The 26,086-nt window shown below is 31.6% G+C and overlaps 1 protein-coding gene across 1 annotated transcript; it reads right to left on the minus strand.

Moving 5' to 3' along the window:
- Window positions 1-3,178: 3,178 nt before the first annotated feature.
- On the minus strand, window positions 3,179-26,086 carry LOC127700712 (lariat debranching enzyme A-like). The gene is made up of 9 exons (XM_052204309.1): window positions 25,979-26,086; window positions 17,808-18,005; window positions 17,116-17,240; window positions 15,145-15,225; window positions 10,693-10,778; window positions 9,840-10,064; window positions 7,552-7,626; window positions 6,772-6,914; window positions 3,179-4,442 (listed from the first exon to the last, which is right to left on the minus strand). The coding sequence occupies exons 2-9, from the start codon at window positions 18,002-18,004 to the stop codon at window positions 3,464-3,466; spliced, it is 1,911 nt and encodes a 636-aa protein (XP_052060269.1). The 5' UTR covers window position 18,005; window positions 25,979-26,086; the 3' UTR covers window positions 3,179-3,463.

Genomic DNA, 26,086 nt, shown 5'->3' on the forward strand with positions numbered 1-26,086 from the left:
CTATTCTAATTTTGGTGAGAAGTGATCTCTCATATTTTGGTAAAGCTTTTTTAAAGTGAAATGATGAGCAAATTTTACTATAAAATCTGAGTTTACCTGTGTTATTAGATTTAATATGCTCAAGTTGATTTAATATCTTGCATTTATAAAAGTTTTTTAAATGAATCCTCAAATGCAGTATATGATAATTGAAGTGAATCCAAATTAAGTATCTTTTTTTAGTTTATATAATGATTGCAGCCAGCAAGAGCTCTTCTGCGAACACAAATTTTTATCTTCTATGAATGCAGATCTTAATAGATCAAAATTTTTTTTTGTCGTTACCAACTTCAAGGTAAGTTAATCTAGCATAATATTTAAACATTAATTCATAGGATATAAAATATAATGGATAAAGCTCCAGTTCTGTATGTAAAGCTAGGTTGGAAGCCTTACCATGGACACCACGAATATTTTTCATAATCATATTCCGAACCTTTTCAAATGGAAGTTTATCTGCAGTGTCTAGGTTTATATTAGAATCTGAATTCCAAATTTCAGATCCATAAGTCATTATAGGTGAAATTAATGAGTTGAAAAGTCTCACCCATTTTTCCACTGCAGTTAGAATATGGTAATTTTGTTTTTAAGGCAAAATATGCCTTACATGCTTTATCAGCAAGATTTTCAGCTGCTATATTTAGTTTACCTTTATTGATGAAGACAATACCTAGGTACTTGTATTCTGTAACAGATTCTAATGGTTGCAGACCAAAATAAAAACAACTTCTGTCTATAAGAGAGTTATTTTTGCTATTAGATAAAATCATAATCTTAGTTTTCTTGATGTTCAAGCTAAGACCCCAATCACTACAGAAGGACTGTAAGGCATCCACACAGTACTACAAGCCAGTAGGTGTCTCTGAGATTAAGATCAAATCATCTGCATAAAGAAGATAATTAAAATTTATTTGATTCAAATAAACTGGATCAGTTAAAATGAGGTTAAAATAGGAATCTATGTCATCAACAAACATATTAAATAGGGTAGGGCTAAGGCTATCCCCTTGTTTGACCCCCAAATTAGCCTCACTTATGGAACCATCTGTTTTACAACAACATAATGTATTATCATACCTGCCTGAGGATTGTTATTTTTAAGACTGTTTATTAATTTCCAAAAAGGACTTTGAATCTTTACAGTCTAGACTATTAATTTGACTAATAAAAGTCCTATAAAACTCTGCTTTTCACCTTTTTTTTGCATATTATAATTTTTTACACAACTGGAATAAGTTTGACGAAGGTATACATTATTGTTGTCTTTTTGCAATTTTTTAATAAGAGACCTTTTACTTCTTTCCTCAGTAAAAGACAATCGTTAGACATCCACGTTTTTTTTAGTTTTAGCTCTTTTTCTTTTATTTGAAGGACGAGAACTTGGCTGATATCCTATGAAAATGGAGTAAAAGTCAGATGAAGCCTGCAGGACATAGGTGTATACCTTACAATCATTCTGTATACCAAATAAAGTTGACCTCTAACTTGTAATATCTGTGAAATCGACTTAATCACAAATGCTTGATGTTCACCAATGAACCATAAAATTGGACTCAAGGTCAGGTGAACCAATGTCAAGAATGACATCTACACCTTACAATCACACTATACACCTTCATACAGTTCACCTATTTCTTGTATCTGAGAAACAGACCTAATCACAAAACCTTCACCTAGATCATTGAACAATGTAAAGAGGTCAAGGTAAAATGAACACTAACAGACAGACATGTACACATGACAATCAGTCTACTATTGTTGACCTATTACAATAATATTAAAGAAATGTTGATTACTGAACCATAAAATGATTTGAAGGTTTGGTAAACCCTGTCAGACAGACATGTAGACCTTGAAATGATTTAATAAACCAAATTTAGTCATCCTATTACTTATAATAACTGGAAAAAATAATATAATGATAAAATAATACATTTTTGTATTTTTTTTAAGCAATCACTGAAACATGAAAATGAGGTCAAGGGCTAAGGAAATTTGCCATATGGAAACTTGTGACCATAAAGTATCTGTATACAAGATACTGATAATCCCACGTTTTTAACTTCTGAAATATAAAAGTATATGCCTTGTCTGCCACAGGATAAACATCCCTATATCTTGCATTCTGTAACATTCATTTTGGGCAAGATAAAAATCAAGTTTTGATGGAAACTGTTTTTTATTGACCATTACTTGATTACTATTTTTAAAGTTTTTTTAGTTCTTTAAAATCCCCATGAGAGTGAATAAATTTATTACACGTTTAAAAAAAATCTTTTCTTGAACTCAGAGTCAGTGTAAAAGCTCCATGAAAGGACATACCAATGACTTTGTAACATTATTTTGTAGTACAGTGACCTTTGTGTAATTGAATATAACAAAAGAACAAGCTGACCATTGTTCTTGGCAATAACTGCTGTGAAGAATAAAGAAAGATGTGTTATGTTTTAAGGATATCATCTTTTTTTGGTGATTTTTTTTTTAAATGAATCTTCCTTTATATGCTTCATATACACCAAATTTATAGTTTTATTTTCATTTTCTAGCACTTTTCTAAGGTTGCAGGTGAACTGCTAATAAAATTAAGAATGGAAATGGGGAATGTGTCAAAGAGACAACAACCCAACCAAAGAGCAGAAAACAGCCTAGTCTACAAAGGTATCTTCAATTCAGAAGTCCATGCTTTAGTAGTTAATAATTTATAACATTTTCTTAAATTCTTCATTGATAGTTTATGGAACTATTAAGAAACTTAGGTTTTAACTACCTCAGGTAAAGTTAACCTTAGATGAATTTGGCTATTCTTTTTATATCTCTTTTTTGACAAACATTCCTCAAATATTTGTACATACTTGGCTTTCAAATTTTGTCAATTGGGTTTGATCTTTTTTGATGAAGGTGTATCCAGATAAGTGCTTCAGATGCAAAACATTTATGAAGTGTTATTTTCATGTACAAGAATAGCTTATAAATATATCTATCTCTAAATATATACGAATATATGCAAATAAAAGTTAGACCATCAAGATTCAGTTCTCACTTATTAAATCAACATAATCAAAGGGTCAAATTTATAAGTGTTTTATCATTAATTCACCAAAAAACAATACTATAGAAGTGGCACTATATCAAGGCAGACTAAGAATACATCTGTTTTTTATTCATCTCCATAGTGACATAGTTTATAATATTTGTACTGGAGGAATAGTTACTGTGGATTCCCTATCATTCGTGGGATACCAATTTTCGTGGCTTTTGTAGGTAGAGGGAAATCATAAATTTATATATTTAACAAAGAACACATTTTCTATAGTCTTGATTGCACTTTGACAAAACAATGAAATCAAATATCCCAAAAATACCAATTTTCTTCAATCCACGAAAAATTGGTATAGATGAAAATAAATGAAAAACATTATCCTAATTACTCCATCTCACTACCAGATTCATACAGACTTTGATTTCTCCTCTTTACTCTTAATTTTTTTGACTGTGGACTCTCTTCACTCTCAGACCCATCACTTCTCTTTCTCCCTTCCTTATCTTCACCTAATACAAGTCCACTGGTAGCTATTACAACCTCAGAATCACTTCTCTCTCCACTACTTGCAGGACTAGATTGTGACAATGGTATTGTATCTTGAGAAGTTAATGACGGTGTATCTTCAACTGAAATGTCTGGAACTGTTTGAAACTTTTTCTGCTCAGCAATCAGACTTGCAAGTTCTTCATCATCACTTCCGGGTAAAGCTAATTCAACATGTCCTCTATCACTGGTAAGCTGTAATTGTCTTTTAGCTTTTTGTTCAGCAGTAATTTCTTGAAATTCTGAATCTGTATCTTCTAGATCGGACTGACTTGCAGAACTTTTTGATGGTGAGGTAGATTTATCAATAGATTGTTCAAGTTTTTGCTTTTGCATAATAGCTTTGAATTCTTCATCGCTGTCTTCTTCAGAGTCGTTTTGACTTTTAGGGTTGTCTTTTTCATCTACAGAGACATTTACAGATACACCCAAGGACATGATGCTATCATCTGCATTACTTGAGGATAAAAAACTTAAACTCTGATCACTATCAGCGACAAAACTTTCATATTCTGTATCATCATCGACATCATCATCTTCATCATTATCACTGCCGACATTATCATCTTCATTACCATCTATACTAATGTCGTACTTAGAATCTTTACAGAGGAAAACAGCATTGGGATCAGTTAGATCTAACATTGTACACAGTAATGTGGTTTGTGGATTAGTCATAGTTTGTGGAGCGGGTGGATTTCTATCTGATGGATTGTATACATCTACACTTTTTTCAAAGTTATCTGGTATAGATAATGAACCCCCAAAATCTTCAATGATTCTATTCATCTCCTCTTTTGTTACATTGAAATTCCACCTGTAAAATAAACAAAATCATAAAAACTTTTCCTTCTCTGTTGTAAAATATTAGAAAAATTAACATTAGTTTTCACTTACAAAATAACATATTTACTTAAGACAACATAAGTTGATACAATACTATAAAACATTACATGTACGTTTCATAAGAATCTGTACTTTTGATTGGCTGTCAACAATCACAAGGCATTCCAAAGTTGAATTTTTTTCCCAATATAATACAACTTTCATGACTGCAAGTGCTTCACACAACAACGTTACAACAATGCATAGGAAAACAAACAAAAGCTTTTTATAACTTGTAATTTCATGGTTGTGGCATATGAATGTAATTATGAGAATTGAATGCTGCTTTTTGTAATTCTATTGGGTTGTTAAAACATTGCCCATGCACACTTTTTTAGTTTGAAGCCCTTCATCATACAAAATGTGCTTTTACACCCCAAAAAATAACACAAAGAAGCATTCAATTCTTAACTACAGATCAAGTTTGGGTGAATTTATTCAGTCATGGTCAAGTAATGCATGATCAGTTATTCATTGTACAACAGAGAACCTTAAAAGGAAAGGATCCATAAAGTAGGCTTATGTTTTTCCTAAAGCAAAAACAGCTTTGACACAGAACTTGTGAATTCATTTACTTTTGTGGGTACTAATTTTCGTGGATAAAGGAAAAATAATATTTGTGGACATTTGATTTTGTGTTTTAGTCAAAGCCTGCATGCAAGCCAACAGAAAATTTGTACTTTATTGTACTTTAATGTTTATGACCTCTTCTGTATCACTGTGTATTACGAAATTTTCAAAGTGTAATAATATCAAAACAGCAAAAATACTGAATAAAAGCGACATAACATTTTGTACATATACCAACGGAAAATGTCTTTCACAGAAATTATTTTTATTGTCTAATTGCATTTAGTAGAAAATGAAGATTTTTTGTCAACTCAAGCCAAAATTTTTACAGAAAATGCAGACTGTATTTACAGAGGCTTTCGTTATAATATTTCTAACCTATTTTGATTACTCACTAGTTTATCTATGGTGTGCTGGTGTGTATTGTTTACAAAAAGTCCTAAATAACCCTTACTATACAAAAAACCTTGAGCTGAGTCATTAAAGTCAAACACACCCTAGGTGTACTTGAATTGGTCCATGTTTGTACTTGTTTTAACTAGTATCTTTATTTCAAAACTTCTTTTGGGGAAATCATTGCTAGCACTGCACGCAGTGATCCCCTTTCTATTTAGAACATAATTGTAAAATATAAGAGTACACAGTGAAAAGCTGTGGATTTACTATAAAATTTCCATGTTTAGCACTCCCCGTTGAAACAACAAAATGGTACAAAATCCTCAAATGCATGGTTCACCTGTACCCACAAAACCCACAAAATTTTGTATCCCTAACACAATTATTTATCCAATTTTAAATCTTCAGTGTGAAGTTGCTGACTTTCCCAACATTTGGACTTTAATGGGTAGTTGTTTCATTGACAATAGTACCACATCTCCTTATCTTTACATTTAAAAAAATTCAAATGTTATCTTGGTTTTGATGACTCAGTAAAACTGTAATGTCATTAAAGTGATGTCATAATGAAGATTTGCAAGAAACGGAAGGGAATTTAGAATTTTACATATTGTACAGTGCATTCTGTATGTTGATGTCTTTTGGTTTTTTATGTTGTTGGGTTGCTGTCTCATTTACTTTTAAATCACATCTTATTTCATTAGACAAAATTTTACCAAAGTCAAAATATGGGTCATGGTGACTCAAATGCTGTTAACTTGTGTACCATAATCATGGTTATATGATATGTAACACTGAAATTCAAGTTGGTTAATCAGAAATTAACCTATATACAAAAGTTAACTTATATAAATCAAAATCAAACATTGCCTTAAATACTCAGATTTGGTTTGACATGTTGTGTACTGAATAAAACAAGTGAAACTGCGAGCTACTGCTCCCTGATGATACCCCCACCCAAATATTTTGGTAAACAGGAAGTTGTTGAGTGATGAATCTGAAAACGCATCAGACGGTATAGCTGACTTATAAAAACCCTGAAACCAAATTTCAGAAATCCTTGTATTGTAGTTCCGGAGAAAGATGCGACGAAAAATATTCATGGGACGGAAGGACGGACTGACGGATGGATGGACTGACGGATAGACTGACGGACGAATGGTCAGACAGAGGTAAAACAGTATACCCCCACTTTTTTAAAGCGGGGGTATAACAATTGCTGAAGTAAAATATCACACAATATGAAATGATAATGAGAAGTAGCATAACCTATCTAAAGGAAAATAAGAAACAACCTTTCTCTGCCACCTGGCCCAGGTAAATATTTATCAGCTCTTTTCAAATTGAGAAGATGATTTGTAGATTTTAGAATTGCCAACCACTCAGCATCTAGTTCTATATTGATTGGTTTATCACTGTCATGTGGTATATCAAGTACCTGTTACAGAGAAAAAAATTTGCATAACAAATGTTAGCTTCAAGTTTTAGTGAACTTTAAACATATCCTTTTCAGTAAGTGATAAATGTGATCTTGAGGCTTATAAACCCTACTTGAAGGAACAGTCATGTTGGTTTTCTCATAAGAATTGTTTTTTATTTTGTTATGTCTAGAACTTTTATGGCTTGCTATGCTGTGTAGGTTTTGCTCATTGTTGAAGGTTGTAAGGCAACCTAAGTGGTTTGATCTCTGATGGATAATTGTCTCATTGGCAATCATAACACATCTATTTATATATGTATATCAAATTATGGAAAATATACAATATCACAGGTGTTTAACACTAAAGATGTCTGTTATAATTTGAATCTTACCAGATCTGTTACATAATATTATGGGCTATCTTATATTTTCAAATAAAAAATAGTTTGGATTTTCTTCAGTAAAATGAATTCTAACAGTTACCACAGAACAGAAGTTTTGTATAATACCTATTTAAATATTTAAGAAATCTCCTGACAGAACAGTTTCCAATGTTAAATATCAATGCAATTTGTCACCATTATTAAAAAACAAACATTACCATTACAAAAGTATCCAGAACCTGTATATATATAACAGAGACAGAAAAATATACCTGTAAAAATTTGCGTCTTGGCAGACACTTGTCCAGAGATAGGAACTTTGTGACCTTTGACTGACCATTAGAGGACTGCAATAAAATAACAAAATACATTTAATATCACATTATTAAAAGACAAATGTAGTGGTGCTCTCCCTGACCTGTAAGTTACATAACTAACCTTTATTAGCTGTGGAGTACTATCTATTCTAAGCTCAGTTGGTAGAGTGATGGCTTACTGTACCAGGGGTTCTGGGATAGACTACTGACAGGTACAGTGTTTTGAAGGAAAATCGTTCCCTAATGTTAAGATTTGTCACTCAAACTGAGAAATCCAGAGCAAATAAAAGAGATTAAATGTATTTAGCAGTGTATAAAAACTGGATATCATCACAATGGTACAAAAGAAAATCATGTGGGGAAGTGTTGGGTGCTTCCCTTGACATAATAGATATATAAGTGCCCTACATAAGCTACACTATTGGAGTATGACTTTAGCTCAGTTGGTAGAGTGGTGGCAAAATCATGCTAAATATTTGCATGATTTAAAGATTTCTTATAAACTGTATAGGTTGCACTTTGTAAATACAGCTGTTTCTCAAACCACGCCTCTTTTGGGGAGATATTTAATATTCATAGGTATGTTAATTTGTTAACGTACTGGTTCCCATTGATGATCTCTGTGTTTCATCTCATAGAGACATCACTTTGGAATGTAACCAGTATAGAAAAACATGGTAGCGGCTAAATTTTAATTCTTAGGAGGTCCAAAAATGGAGGTAAGGGTAGTATAGAATTTTAGTATAAGTTTAAACTCTTAGAAGTTCAGGGCATATAAATGTTGAAAATATGCCGCACAGCCCTATATTTTGACCTTTGAATAAAATAGTAGTGCATATAAACTTTCCGTTCTGGGATATTATTTTTCACGAAACTTCATAGTAAAAGTGTCACAGTTTTAGCCGCAAAGGGAGTTCCTATGGGAAATTGCATTGTCTGTATTTACAGAATTGCAACCTATAGTAGGCAAAAACGCAATAAAATAATCAAACAATCCTATAAGGAGATGACTGACAATTTGGACCATGTTGGCAGTGTCCCACTCCCCCCCCCCATTAAAGGGAGAATGTGTCCCATACACAGATGATGCCCACGCTTGCATATAACGTTATAAAGGGACATAACTCAAGAACAGTAAATGTGACGCCACCCAAATTGGAACTTGATCTGAGTTTTGTGGTAATAATCATTGTTTGTAAGTTTCATAACATTTGGTTGGGGCAAATTTAAGTTAGAGAACTGAAACGAAAAATTCAGCAATTTTTCCATTTGTAATGGAGCATAACTCTAGAACCGTAAAAGTGTCACCACCCAAATTCAAACTTGATCTGTATTTTGTTGTAATAAGCATTGTATATAAGTTTCATAACATTTTGTTGAGGAAAACATAAGTTAGAGAACGAAAACCAATTTCGGGATGTACAGACAGGTAACACTTAATACCCCCTCCACTGAGGCGAGGCATAAAATTCAAGTTATTGGTATAAATTGTCATTGAAGGGCAATAACTCCTACAAAGAGTCTACCAACAATCTCAGCAAAACTGACAGACTAATTTATAGATCTTGTCTTATGGGTCATTTTTAGAGTTTTCAAAAAAAAAATTCCCCTGGTAGTCCTTGAAAAAAATCTGATGGTTCTCACTATTATTTCTATAGCAAAATACCAAAATGGTTTAGGTCCTTGCAAAATTTTGGTGGTCAAAACCTTTGGACCACCAATTTTCAAGAACTCTGTATTTTTGCTATCAAAGTTCCTCTCTATCCATTATAATAGATTCATTATGTATCAGAACTTATACTTTTAGTGGAAATCCTAGGTAAACTTACTTACCTAATGTCTTAAAAGTTTAAAACCAAGGATTGCCAGGTATATATGGTATCGATATAAATTCTACCACACCATTGCATTGATTAGGATTTTAATCCATTGGGGAAAGTTCAAAATTGAAAATTAAATTATCCAGTGTGAACTAATACTGTAGTCCATGGTGTAAAGTGATAAAATCTGTTTCTATAATGATTTAAAGAAAAATGCCATATAGGAAGTTGGTGGGATATCTCACAAGACAAATCTAATCAATTTGTGGTTTATCAAAATTTATTAGAATTTCTTAAATTTTTTTTAATATTGAAAAGCAAAAATTTGCTTAGAAATTTCAGCTTGAGAATTATAATTTTGTATGAGGGACTATCTAGAAATCACAGATACAAAAGTGGACACCCATGTGTATGGAAACTTGCCTCATGTTGGACTGCTGCTGGAAACTTGATGTGAAGATGGGCAGCAAACCAGTACTCTGGTTTTAAGTGGTACAACAGTTCCTCATGGAATGGATTCCCTAGTCTTCCATCATCTATATCCTTCTGAAAATCTGGTTTCCTATTTAACAGCTCATGGACATCACCATACTTCCAAATGTTTCTAGGCCAATCATGGGATACAAATATCTTGATAGGTCTTGTTAACTAGATTTTATAATATAAAAAGATGTAGTATATATAACTCTACTTTTCCTAATGTATAAGAGAAGATTAAGGTAATGCATTAGCAAAACACATTTTTTTTCAATACCATAATAAACTGGAAAATTTTAAAACCATCTTTTTTGTGATTTGCTGACAGAATCTATGTTTGTGCCAATATAAATTAGAGAACTGACTTAAAATATTTCATTCAATTTAAAAATAAAAGTATGAGCAAAAAAAATAGTTACAGAATGGTTGTCTGCTTATACATTCATGTACGGTCATCATACTTTAAATCAGGTTTTCTTGAAATATTTGTGGAAGTTTTATTTTAATAACATTTCAACTCTAACCATGAAAATAGCAAAGAATAAAAATGCCACAACAATTTCCCTGTTTTCAGTAGTAGCTTTAAACTTTGTTTTTATCCTATTAAAAAGATTTATATTAAATATTGCGTAATCTAATTGTTGAAGGCCATACAGTGACCTATGGTTGCTTTCATCTTCGTCATTTGAAATCTGGTGGATAGTTGTCTCATTGGCAATCATATACCACATCTCCTTATTTTTTATATGTAATTCATTTATACCTTGTCTTTCCATTTCTTATTTTTGTAGTGTCTTACCTGCTTCAGTCTAAATACTTCTAAAGCTCTTACATGGTAAGCTGATCTCTTGGTGTCCTCAGTGTATGGTGGATGTTCATAATGACCTGGAATTATAAAATGTTCTATCAAAATATATTTAAATATCTTTTATTAACTGTGTGTTCAGATTTTCTTAATATCCTCTCAATACATCTTTATGATCTCACTTCTCTTTGAACAAATTCCTATACACTATTAACCTTGAAGAACAATCTTCTTTACTTTACTGTAAATTTAGAATTTTGGGTCCATTTACTATTATTGGAAAGTTGACAAATATCAGAGATTAAAAATTGTGATTTCAAGAAATGTTCATTACAAATCATGCTTTGAAAATTTAAAATGGGAGTTCACATTTTCTGAAACCTAGCCTGTTGCAATGTTTTGCAATAAAAAATACATTGCAAAAATTTTGGAATTTACAGTATATATTAATATTCCTTTTAATTAAGTTACAATATTTTAATCTATCAGTACTATAGGTAAAATCTGAAGTGTTGTAACTTTTAGTACATAAGTAAAATCAGATATAAGGAGAGTAAGTAGTAAAAGGGATAAATCACTTGTTTTCAAATCCTAATTTCTCATGGCTTCGATTATCACAATAAATTGTTTTTTCAGTAAAATCCGTTCCATTTATTTCTAGCTACAGTATATTAATTACTTGGTGAACCCTCGAATAATGCAACTGTGTGAGTATCGCAATATTAAGAACTCGCATTCCGATATCTGATGCATATATCTGTATGCAGCTTTTCCTGAAATCGCAATAATAAACCTCGCATTGATGTCCATTCTTCAAAAATCGCAATAATAAATGCACGCAATAATTTCTGAATTTACAGTATCGTATATTTCGTTCTTCAATATTTTAAAGCTATAATGAAGATTGGTATTCAGTATGCTTGATGTTAAGAGTAATTTCTAATCACTGATCAGTACCAATATTGTCAGGAAGGAAAAATCTAAATACTAAAAATTTATAGAAGTCATTGTATCTTAAAGACTTTTTATCTGCATCAAGCAATGTTAATAGGATCGAAAGTAAATATGAAGAAATTAAACATAACCTTATGTTTTCTGATAACCAACCTGATGTATTAGGATTGTGTGAAACATTTTTAACAAAACACACTACTGATAATGAATTACAAGTACCTGGTTATGTATTTGAAAGAAAGGACAGAACATCACAAGGTGGGGGTGGTCTGATTGTTTATTTTTCTGAAACAATTAAATTTTTAAGAAAAAACAACATCGAAATAGGGGGTATTGAAACAATGTGGGTTGAAATTAAACCAGATTACAAAAAATCCTTTTTATTATGTTTTGTGTATAGGCCACCAAAGTCACTGATAGATTGGGTTGATGATTTTGAAAAAGAAACAAGAGTGGCAATGACCATGAATTCAGATATAACAATTATGGGTGATTTTAATTTTAATTTTAAAGCACCAAACAAACCTCCTCAAAAATGGCTGAATGTTTTAGAATCGTACAATTTTCAACAACTGATTGTAGATGCCACAAGGGTAACAAAAGATTCTAGTACATTGATTGATCATATTTATGTCAATAATCCAATTATGGTACATGAATCACATGTGTGTAGATATGCAATTAGTGACCATTATCCTATCTGTTTAACAAGGAAAGAAGCAAATATAGAAAAAAAAGAATACACACAGTACAATTACTTATAGAAATTTCAAAAATTTCAACCAAAATAAATTTTTATTAGATCTGCAAACTACACCTTTTCATAAAATTGAATTTGAAGAAAACCCCTCTGACTGTCTACAATTGTTTTATGATATGTTGAACAAAGCTTTAGATAAACATGCTCCTGTTGTTAAAAAGAGAGTTAAAAGGGACAGACAGCCTGAATGGTATATGAGAGATAAATATAATGCACTTGGTTTATGGAGTGAGTATAGATTTTGGAGAAATAAAACTAAACATATCATAGATAGCTCAAAAAAGAATTATTATAAAAATATGGTAAAAGACTCCAATGACCCTTAAACTTTATGGAAATGTCTTCACAGTCTGAACCCAAAAGTTAAAAATACACCATATGAGTTAGCCACAGAAGATAACAATACAACTAAAAGTAAAAAATCAATAGCAGAAACTTTTAACAACTTTTTCACTTCCTGTGCTGAAAAATTAAGAGAACAAGGAAGTTATACACCTGTAAACAAAGCAGATTTCAGTAATCTTGGTAAATTTGTTAAAAATAAATTACATAAACATGATAAATTTTCTATACCACCAGTGATCATGAATGAGCTATTTAATGAGTTAACAAAACTTGATATAAACAAAGCATCTGGTATGGATAATATAGGACCAAAAATCCTAAGATTAAGCGCCCCTGTTATTGCATCACCTCTCACATACATATTTAATCGAATGATAGATACTGGTATATATCCTTCTTTACTGAAGAATGCTAAGGTAACACCAGTTTTCAAGGATGGTGACAAGCTTTTAGCAACAAATTACAGACCTATATCTGTTCTTCCAACTTTATCAAAATTAATAGAAAGGCATGTTTCTAATAACATGTACAAATACTTATCTAAACTTAAACTTTTACACCCTACACAATCTGGTTTCAGGCCACAGCATTCTTGTCAAACTGCACTTATTAATATCATTGACAAATGGTTGCAAGAAATGAATGATGGTAATTTAAACCTAGCAATTTTATTAGATTTTAAAAAAGCTTTTGATTTGGTAGATCATGACATTCTTTGCTTAAAGCTTGAACTTTATGGATTTAGTGAGGCTACTGTTAGTTTTTTCAAGTCATACCTGAATAACAGAAAACAGCAGGTAAACATTTGTAATGTTTACTCTGAACAACAACATGTAAAATTTGGTGTCCCCCAAGGTTCTATACTTGGACTTGGTCCTCTATTGTTTGTGCTATTTATAAACGACCTTCCCTTATGCATTGAAAATTGTGAAACAGACCTATATGCTGATGACACCACTCTTCATAAATCAGGGAAAAACATAGAAAATATACATGATGATGTTCAAGAAGATTTATACAGGGTTGAAGAGTGGTGCAAAATGAATAACATGTTCATTAATGCAAATAAAACAAAATGTTTGGTTACTGGAACAAAGCAGAAACTATCAATTCAGACTTATCAACCAAACTTAATAATAGATTCAAAAGTATTACAAAATTCTTCATGTGAAAAATTATTAGGTGTTAAAATTGACAGCACACTTAACTGGAGAAATCAAATTGACCAAGTTTGTGCTAATATATCATCCAGAATATACCTTCTTTCTAAAATAAAGAAATTTTTAGATATAAATGCAGGGAAAACATATTACAATGGGTATATTCTGCCCCTGATTGACTACTGCTGTATTATTTGGGGTGAATGTAAAAATGAAGGGATAGCAAGAATTTTAAAACTCCAAAAAAGGGCAGCAAGATTAATTCTAGATGCAGATCCTTTATCCCCCTCAGCCCCCTTATTTAAAGAACTTGGGTGGATGACAGTTGACAATAGAATAAAATACCACAAATATTTACTTCTATATAAATGTATGCATATGGAAGCACCAATGTACCTAGTTCAAAAGTTTAAACTGAAATCAGATAATAATCCTTACTCCCTGAGAGGCGTCACTCAAGGTAATCTGATAGTTCCTAAGCGAAAAGCTGAGCTATTTAAGAAATCTTTTGTTTATTCTGGATCAGTGTTATGGAATGGACTACAACACAAAATGCGTAAAGCTCAAAACACTTATACTTTTAACAAAGTATCAAGAAGTACTTAACACAGTCCTGATAAGATTATGTTTTCTACAATGTATTTGTATATTCTTTTATTTTTATTTGTATTTGATTTTTTGACTACATGTACATCTTGAACAGCCTTATATTTTATCATGTTAGTAATATTACATTGAACTAATTGACTGTAAATTAACTATGTGTAAATATCTGTTTTTGATTGTATTGTAATTTGTATGTGAGGGCCTCAGGGAAGATTAGCTTATTGTAACTAACTGAGTTTACCCTCTTTAAATAAAGAATTTATTATTATTATTACTATTATTATTATAATGTAGATTTGCATCACTATAATAAGTAGACTTCTTGCCAAAGTGAGGTCATAAATATAAATCCTAGGTTCCATAATAGGTATTTTTTGTCCAATGATATTTCACGCTTTCAGATGTTAGCTGGTAAATTTTGCTTTAAAATTTGGGATATTCTGCCAATTTCCTTCAATTCTGCAGATGTCAGCTTCACTTTGAAGTAATATTTGAATCTTGAGATATATTTTCTGAGATGAGATGCTGTTTTCTATCTATCAAATGCTACACAGAAATCTGACACATTCAAAGATGATTTTAACTTGTTGAAACTTCTAATAACTATAGAGACAAGTTTACCTTTTTGGGCATTATGGCCTTTATAAATACCAGAGCAACCAGCTATTCTAACTCCTCCTACTTGGATAACACCTGCATATCCTGTAACAGAAATAGATAAAATTAGTTTAAATACTAGAACAGCCAGCTATTCTAACTCCTCCTACTTGGATAACACCTGCATATCCTGTAACAGAAACAGATAAGTTAGTTTAAATACTAGAACAGCCAGCTATTCTAACTCCTTCTACATTGATAACACCTGCATATCCTGTAAGGGAAACCGATAAAGTTAGTTCAAACACTAGAACAGCCAGTTATTCTTACTCCTCCCACTTGGATAATACTTGCATATCTTGTTACAGAAACATGTAAGAGCATTTGTTTTTTACAAAAAGTTGTCCTAAGAATTTTGTTTAAAAATTACTTGTTATATAGCTCATAAGAACATTTTCATCTTAATGGTATAAAATTTACATTTGGTCACCAAATTAATTTTGGCTAAATGTCTGTGGGAGGAAAAGAAAAGAAAACAGATGAACAATACTATTTTGCAAGTTGACCCTTTGACTTTCATGATGTTGCATTTACTTTATACTATTAATGCTTTGTACACTCAACATATCAAGACTAACTGATTGGAATAATATAAGATATTTTTATTAACCAATCATGGTGCCCATAATTTGAGCTATACAATCAAATGAATTATTACAAAATAAAGCACAGTAAATGATTAGAGTGATTTAAGTACATTTAAACAAAAACATGCATACACATTTAAACAAAGTAACATATAAACAATGTCATTGACACAAAACATTAAGTCTTTTTGGAAGCCACTGCAACCTGGAGAAAATACATTTTCTTAATCAATTTACAGACCGAGGCCTATGGGAGACAACTCCTGATTGATTTTTCATTTTTGTTTCTATTTTTCAAACTACATTGATATTTTCTAGAAGAACTCTTTCTCCTTTAAAAAGGGAGTGCAATAATTTAGATAAGTTTGAAGTAACAAACAAATCTTCAGATGAAAGAATCCAAACAAATTTCATTCGATCAGATAACTATGAAAAATTTTGAATTTTGAAATAGAAATCTTGTGACCTCATATACATTTTTTTGTTCAAATGTTCAGATGCAGTTTAACCGTTTCGCCAACGAATTAACCAGGATAAACGCTTTATGTAGCTAACGATGAGTCCAAGTTTACCGGGTTCAGCATACCTCTTTTATATTTCCCACTGAAAAACATTGCAAACACAAGTTATCTTTCTTTGTTTATTGCCCGAATGAAAGTATAAATGTGGCGCTTCCGTTTGTTGAAAACCGTGTCAAAATCAACTGAAAATTAAGGATTTAATGAAATAAGGGAACATTTTTTGGAAAGAATTTGGAAGAATTGAAGCCACACTAGTATACTATCTTAACATAAAATGCCGTCTTATGTACAGAAAAATTTGGAATGGAAATTGTTCAGTGTAAGGAATTTGTACAACCATGCAACCTCGTAAAATTTTTCAATTTTTTGGGTAAGAATTTACGATTTTTGGTCCAAAAGAAGTATTTTATGTATTTCAATGCCGAAAATTAGCAGATTTGATTTTTTTCTAACAAAAAATTTATTAAAACATAAACAAAACTGTGTCCATGGTGTAAGTGAATAAAATAAAGACATTTATAGATAACTACAGATAAGTTTTTATTGATATTTAATATGAAGTTCTCCCACATGTGTCACAATAGCCAGGGGAGCCATTATCTCAGAGTAACTTCTGTCAGGGCGGCTATCAGTGAAAGCGTTAACTTGCATGCCTTGTTCTTAATGCATAAAATAATCATAAAAATCTGAAATACCATCCAATTACTCATAATTTGCCTTATTGAAATTATTATTTTAATGCAAAAAGTTGGCGAAAGGTGTATATATTCTATAATTATGTTAAAGTGTCAGTTCGTGACTAGGTATATGATTAATGACTTCCTTACCCATATAATAAATATTGGGAGCCACCCATCCACCATATGGTAACTCCTGTAAGTAATTTGATGCTTCATGGTTTCCACCTACAAATATGGTTAAAATAGGGGCTTTCTTTTCTCCAGAATAATACCTGTTTATATAAAAAAAAAACATTAAACAATCACAAGTCCTTAAGTAAAATATTATGATATCAATTTTAACAAACAACAGGGTTACTTTACGAAGTGTATAAAGATATGTTACATGTAACTTATTCAACCGAATGCTGACAAAATTGTATTACCAATGACAAAATAGCATTTCATAAATAGCAGTCCATTGTACAAAATGTATTTTCAAGTGCATCATAATCCCTTCTCTCTCAAGTAACTACTTCACTGACTGATTCTAAAACAGAAGTTACTACTTCTACCATGTCTACCTGTGATTCTGAAGAAGTGTGAGCCCTTCCATTTTTTTTAAAATCAGCTGACCTTAGGTTTTCTGATCTCTTTAAATTTCATATGAACATTTTTATATACAGTCAATTAAATATGCATGTATTGGTTTTCATGGAGGAATGTTACAGAAAATAAATCACTTTGCTTTTAAATTTCAAGCATTCTCAAGTTGATTGAAAATCAACATAAGTATTTGTATAAATGTAGAAGGTCCTGTTACAACAACACTTTAAGGAATTTGTATAAATGTTTATTACTTGTGGAATGTTTTCATTTCCTGATATTTTGCTGGTACAGCCATACATTGCATATCACTTTTATTTCTAACAGCTTGGAAATCTCCGCAGATGATCAGCAAATCAACCTTTATATTGTTCTTCTGTTCAAGTAATTCTATTGTTTCATAAATCTTATCTAATTCTCCATGGCAACAACCTTCTACTGCGATCTTCATCCTGAAAAAAATTTGATTGACATACATTTGTAAGAAGTATATTTTATTACCTTTTTTCTGGCATGAAGAAATACTGTGATATTTCTTCCAATGAGAATAATATTCCCGAACATTTTTTCAATTTGGATCCACTGTTGTAAAGAAACTTCTATACAATTCATATCCTTATTTTTTCTTACCTATTTGGTCCAAATTAGAGATAAACTGTTAACACAGAGATATGTCTCGCCTTTTTGTTATTTTGATAATGCAAATGTTGAAACTAAAATAGCAATACTTTTAACATGTAAGTTATGCAATTATTCTAAGTCAATGAACCATGACTAATGGTACAGGGCTAAACAATCACCATAGAAATGAGATGTGCCTATGCTTATACAACTGCATCCCAAATACCATTGACTTTTCATTAGTCGTTCCCTTTAAACAAACCTAAACACAAACATTAACTTGTAAACTATGTAATAGTTTCAAAGTCAATGAACCATAATGAGGGGGTGGGGTAATATAATCTCCATGGAAACGAAACTTGCAAATGCCAATACATTTGCATACCAAATATCATTGTCTTAACATTAGTGGTTCATCTTAATTTGACCTAATCACAAACTTATACATATAAACTTAAGGAAAAGTTTCAAAGTCAATAGACCATGACCGATGGGTAAGGACCAAATATTCTCCATGGAAATGAAATGTGGTAATGGTTATACAAATGCATACCAATCATCATTGGCCTACCACTAACGGTTCCCCTAAAACTGACCTAATCACAAACTAATACATGAAAACTAAGCAAAAGTTTCAAAGTCAAAAGACCATGACTGAGGGGGCGGGGCCAAAAATTCTCCATTGAAATGAGATATGCCAATGCTTATACAACTGCATACCAAATATCATTGACCTAACACTAGTGGTTTCCCATAAACTGACCTAATCACAAACTAATACATATAAACTAAGCAAAGTTTCAAAGTCAATAGACCATGACTGAGGGAGCAGGGCCAAATAATCTCCATGGTGATGAGGTGTGCCAATGCTAATACAACTGCATACCAAATATCAATGACCTACCACTAGTGGTTCACCATAAACTAGACCTAATCACATTCTTATACATTGTTGACGCCGCCAAAAACAGCATACCTATGTCTTGCTTTTTGACTCCGTCAAGGCGAGACAATAAAATTTACCACAATTTGATGAGAAAGTTGCCATCATAATATTGGAAGCTGCACAAAGTGTTCTTGATGACACCAGCAAGAATGACTCGTCATTTCCATCAAAGACAATTTGTCAAATTAGGATCAAGTACGGAACAACAAAAACATAAGTTTTTCGTAAGAACAATCACAATCTAAAATGATAAAACACCTAGCCTTTACACTAATCTGGAATTGTTTTTGATGAATGAGTTTCAAGGTCAATGCATTAACAATGTCAAGGAACAAAAGGTTCTTATTGTGACGTAATAACAAAAGCATTTTGACATAGGAAATTTACAGGAAAGTATAAATAAGATGTGGTATGAGTGCTAATGAGACAACTATCCATCCAAGTCACAATGTGTAGAAAGTAAACAATTATAGGTCAAAGTACGGCCTATGCATGAATTCGAAAGTCATCTATTGGACACCTCATAGCACAAAGATAACAGTAAATCAACACATGAGTACTGTTTTTATCTGCACTGGTACCTTTATGTCTATGTTACACACATGTACATACAATCTTAAAAGAGCACATTTTAAATGACTTTATTTCAACAAATTATTGTGATGAGTCAACTGACTTCTCAAGACTTTAGGTTACTGGCTACGATTACGTTTGACACTGATTGCCGGAATGCTTAGTGGGGTTAGGAATCGATTAATTGCAATAATATTTATGTCTACGTTTATGTTAGATTAATTAAACTTTTGACAGACTTTAGTTTTGTTGCTGAATTCTCCATTTGCTTGATACCGTAATCATAATTATTCTTATTATTAAAAAATAATATTTCAATAGTTTTTAAGTATTAATTGTTTTAATGTTCTTCAAGATAATATTACAGTTTAGTAGTGCCAAAGGCGAAGAATATAGTTCAATGGTTCAATGTATAGAAGAAAAGTGGTCACTTTTATGTATTTAACAGCACACTGTCAATTATAATTTGAACAATGGACGAAAAATTTCAAACTTTAGGTGTGTTTGAATCAAACTTAAAAATAGCAAGATTCAAATTTTATTCAGTTATAAAAACAAAGTTCATGAAAAATTGATGCATCAAAAAGCAAAGTTTGACAGCATTGAACTAAAATATTGTGAACTTGTGTATGCATGTATCCATGAAGGACGTAATTTCATTCCAAAATCAGATGAAGTGGACAAAAATATTAATATCACAAGAATAAAAAAATACTTTTCACCTGAAGCATGGCAGGCATTGAAAGCTGGTATAACATGTATAACATCAAAAAGGGAAATTGCAGAGTGGGACTGTTTAGTGTTCAAAATGAACCTGCACATTGTGGCATCACTCGTTTTTGATGGATGCCTTTAGAAGTTCCACCAAAAATGCATCAGCCTTAAACAGGCACCCAAAAGCACTTACTGGAAGTGCAGAAGCTGCCATTGTAAATAAAATACATAACCTGAATGCAATATTGTATCATTGAATTATTTAAGAATAAAAGTTTTCAAGTTGTATTTCAACATATTAATATATTACATACGTATGAGACGTTATATATTACTATTCCCAGCATACATTGAAATGCATTAACGTAGTAAAAACACAATGTAAAGTTTGTAATGTTTCAACATTATCGTAGCCAGTGCCAAGGCTTTATGGATAACCCATTCATATGTACAGGGGGTGTAAAGACGGAATAGATTTTCCCGAAAGCTGTTTACATGAAAATGATGTATTCCCATCAGGGATACAAGATCTTCCAATTAATGCATTTTTGGAAATTTCCACAGAAAAATGTGACGTCACATTGCAAATAATATTTTTACGTCACAATGTTCTATGATGCGATTTCTCCCCAAATGAATTCTAGTCACTTTGGCACCTGGTTAAATCGGCACCCGGTTTAGTCAATTTGGCACCTAGTCAAATATGGACGGTAAATTTGGCACCCGAGGTAGTTATTTCGGCACCCATGTTTAACATTATGCTTTGAAAGTAAACTATTGAAGACTGCGTTTTTTCCCTTTTTTTTTTTATATTTTCACTCGAGTTGTCAACATATATTGTAGCCTTTTCATCCTTATTTGGGTTTTTGATGTAAAATTAGAATAACAGGTAAAAAAGCTTTTGTGAGACCTCGAAATTGAAAGTATTATCCTTTTTCTTTTATTTAACTATTGTTAATCAATAAAAAATCACACAAAAAATAATTGTGCTTTGGTACTGGCTGTTATCAAAGAGAGACAATTCAATCTCAATATCAATGTGTTTTAATCACAGGAGAGATAAATCTTGTTACATGAGGAGTTATCTCATCAACTATAGTCTATTTTTTTTAAAACATCTTCTAGGTATTTAGTTTGCTTACCCATGTTTTATAATTAGTTCCTCACTTTGGAACCGCAAAGTAAACTTTAATAAAAACCCTTAATATTTATTTGCTATGTAATCTTTGTGGATTTAAAAAAAAAAAGATTCATTATAGGGTAATAAGGGCGCCATCAAATAAATAGATAAGAATGACAATTTAAGACATTGAAACATTCAAAATTCAATTGAGTGTATGAAAGTCTGATTCTTTTTCAATTTATTCTATAGAAAATTTTAAAAGTGACTATGAGTTTATTGAAAGAATATTTATTGAAAGAGTACATTTTTATTATTTTGACAACATATTTGTGAAGAGATATTTTGTATTGTACTTGTATGCGTTGAGGCCATTTATATAGTTGGCAGTAAAAAATACGCATGGGGGTTAAAAACGAGATGTGTTAAAAAAATGGCCATTATTAAAGCAAAAGTCCTGACTCGTAATTTTTGCATATATGAAACAAATCAGGAAGTATAATATATTTTGTGGCCAAATAATGGGTTGTTAATGGGTGCGAGTCATTGTGACACTGATAAGGGGGTGGACAGAATTATGGGAACTGTGGAATGAGAGGGCTGGAAATGGGAATTGGATAGATGAAAACTGGAGTCAGGGTGGTGTTAATCGTGAGAAAAGGGTTGTTAAAACAGGGATAATTCATGTTGACGATAAAATAGGAGTGCAGAGGAACAGAATACGGAGTGAAGTAGTCCACAGACACTTCATCGATGATAATGGAAGTTTAAAACCACCTTGACTGGCTATATAGCCTTCGCCTAGTCAGCCTTGCATAGCGCCTTCTAATATATTTTTTAAAGAATTTAATTTGATATTATAATTCCAAACAACTTATATAAAATGATTAAGTCTTTCAACGAAGGTTATAAATGATTAGCAAGGATGCAAATACTAAACTTTAGAACCTAAATAAATATCTTTAACAAATGAATTCAAAATAGCAATATGTATTCAATTTAACAAATATGTACTGAATAAGTGTCATGTAAATCATTAAATATAGAAACACGCAATTTCTATTTCTAAACAAGGGAAATAACAATTAAATGATAATCCTATCTGCCAAATGTATTTAAAAACAATTTGTTTTTATAAACAATTACTAATTAGAAAAAAAACACACACCCACTGAAGATAACATGTGTTTTAGTTGCAACAACTTTATCGTTAATAACCAACTGCCAATTTGAACCAGAAAAAAACACTGGTTTGGAACAAACTATACACTATGAACGACAACTCGACCTAGTATGTTACTCTTATTTGTTGATAATATAAACAAAAATTGATTTAAAAAAAGCGGTAATATGTAGCAATTAATAAAAATCAGAATGCCGTAGTAAAAATCATCAGGAAATTGATCTGCTTTGCCCCCCGGAGATGCCGATAAGTAAACTTGTACAAAATCATGTTTTCAGGGGAAGTGATGAATTTTCCTTACCAAAATAACAATTAATTCAGGTATCTAACATTGCTAACATATATTGATACCACGATAAAACATTGATAATACTGTCTAGTTAAATATACCTTATTGTCAAAGAATGCAGTAATAGTTTCGTCATCGACGGCCAAAGAAAAAATCGTGATGATAAAGCATGCAATTCCGGAAATTGACCGTCTCCGCAAATATTAAATTATAAAATTGAGTTATCGTCCTTTTCGCGCCAGACGACTATTGAAAAGGCTATATATTGGTCACCCATAACCATTGATAACAGAAGTTCCAATGGAAACTTTGATATAAGCAATGCCATTATAACTGTTCCTATTGGAACTTATATATTATTGTAAAGGAACTTCTCTGTCTTCTATGCACTCTAGCATAGCAGTAGCAGGTGCAAGGGAAGTCCCAATGCTCCCTAATTAGGATGTTCATGTTTGGCTATAAGGCAACAAATTTTACATAAAATTTCATTATATTCATTACTCATCATCCAAATAAATTTTTCAGGATTTTGTAATTGGGTAAAATTAGGACATTGTAAACTAATAGCATTGATGAGACTACAACGCTCAACTTTATACTTTGTACAAGTCAGTAAAAAATGGTTCTCATCTTCTACCTCGCCAGATGAGCAATGAATACACAATCTATTTTGCCTGATAATACCTTGATATCTTCCCAACTCTATTTGAAGTCTATGAGCTGTTATTCTGAATCTGGTGAAAATTCTCCTCTGCCCAAAATCTTTTATGATATTTAAATAATTTTCAAATCCAAAGTTTTGTTTAAACTTGAAGTATGTACATGATGTACATGATGTACACAGTTTGCCATCTGATAATGATGTTTTTTGCTTTTGCCAAAGATTAATATAATGAGTTTTCATGAATTTTTTACATGTCTTCTTAAAACTATTTGTTTTCATTGACTTAAAGTCAATTTGATTGTCAAAAATTACTTTTTTCTGTATATTCACAGAGCCATACCAAGAAGGTCGTTTGTTTTCATATAACTCTATGGAAGTTAAATAGGCATTTTTTAAAAGAGGAAATTGATTATCTAAATTTTCTAAGCGGTCCCAATATTTAAGCATTGCACCGACAACATTAAAATGTGTGGGTAATCTGCCAAGCTCCGACGAGGAGGCAAAATTATAACTCTTTTTCCCACAACCCAAAACAAATTTACATAATTTCACATGCAAATCTTCACATTTAAGTCTTTTATAAATTTCATCAAAGGACAAATCAGGGTTTTTTTTCCAATGTTGTTGTAAAGGGATTAAAGTAACCCCAAATTTCAAAACCATATAATAATATTGGCAAAATTGTGTGATCGAATACATCATTTGTACATGTAATGAAATTTTGGGTGAAGGAAAATGAGAAATAAATTCCTTGCACAGTTTAAAATAAGCTTTTAGACCCTTCTGATCAAGTTCATTTTGAGCATAGGAGAAAGATCCAACAAATGACCCCAAATTGGCCCAAGTCAACCAGAGCAATTAATTCTGAAAAATGAAAAGTATCCTCAAATTATGGGTTTTCGTGCTTTTTAGAATGCATTGTGACATCACAATTTGCATTGGAAGGCATGCACAGTACGAATTCATATGACGTATGAAAACAGATATGATCTGACGATATGAGAAAATCGTCTATTTGTGCAAAAAGTAAAATCACCAAAATACCGAACTCCGTGGAAAAGTCGAAAAAAAAATTCAAAACAGAAAGTCCCTAATCAAATGGCAAAATCAAAAGCTCAAACACATCAAATGAATGGATAACAACTGTCATATTCCTGATTTGGTATAGGCATCTTCTTATGTAGAAAATGGTGGATTAAACCTGGTTTTATAGCTAGCTAAACCTCTCACTTGTATGACAGTCGCATAAAATTCCATTATATTGACAACAGGGATAAAACTTAACGGTAGCCCAGTCGCCCATAGCGAGCATAATTTCACATGGGCGACTTCACATCACTTTCCAGATTTTCCAGGTGGCGATTGCAATATATTTATTTCATAACTCCAACTGACAAGTTTGTTCTATCGCTAGAAGTACTCGACGGTTATTTAATCATTCAAAACACATTATGGAAAAGCTTTCCGTAGAAAAAAAAACATCGCTGGTTTTGTTTTAAACGGAAGTCACGTTTTCAAACGGGGAACCAGTGAATAGACGAAGTGTAATCGGTACGTCCTAGCCAATCCAGTTGAATTTCATTACATACACGCTTTTTTTTTCATTTCGGAAAAATACTGAAGTGAATTTGATATATATTTCAAACATTTCTACTCAAACAGCCAGTAACAAATCAATTTATTTATTCCTAAATATTAATATTAAACAGTAAGTATGTATCGTTGTCATTCCCATGTCTGTCAAAATTTAAAATTAGAAACAATTTGTAAACTTCCTGTTTCAAAATGTGGAAATATATAAGCAGCGCTAAGCCTCCACAGAAATGAAAAAAATGAGGGATAAGGTTACATACTTTCGCGAATATGAGAAAACAAAAAGGGTGAGGAATTACTCAACTGATTGGGAAAAAGACAGGTACAACAGTCAACATTGTGTTATAATCTTAATCACTAAAAAAAACCCAAACAAATATGTAACAAAGATACACAAAAAGGCATACAGACAAAGCACACAAACGAAAATGAAAGACAAGAATACAAAAATTTACCATAGCTCAATAACACAATGTCAATGACGGGATGTATATGTACCGAGCCACGTCAAATGGATATCACCAAAAATAGACTGAACAGTAAAAGTAATATTCAAAAAGACAATTAAAAGAATACTATAACACGTTATTAAGATGATAAACAACGTCAGTACCCAGAATCTTATTAGTCTATACTTCAAGACGTAGTTTTGTAAATGGTCAAAGATATGGACTCTGTTTTTAAAATTGTATTCAATATTAATTTAAAAACCAATCGATTACTTTTTTATGATGTTGGTGCGTTGTCATGTGTAATAAAAACTTGAAAACATGCAGGCTGCTTTTTCGAAATTCCCCAAAAAAGTTGCAGGAAGTTGTTCAAGGATTATA

This window comes from Mytilus californianus, unplaced genomic scaffold, assembly GCF_021869535.1.
Source record: "Mytilus californianus isolate M0D057914Y unplaced genomic scaffold, xbMytCali1.0.p SCAF_5, whole genome shotgun sequence".
Taxonomy (NCBI): Eukaryota; Metazoa; Mollusca; class Bivalvia; order Mytilida; family Mytilidae; genus Mytilus; species Mytilus californianus.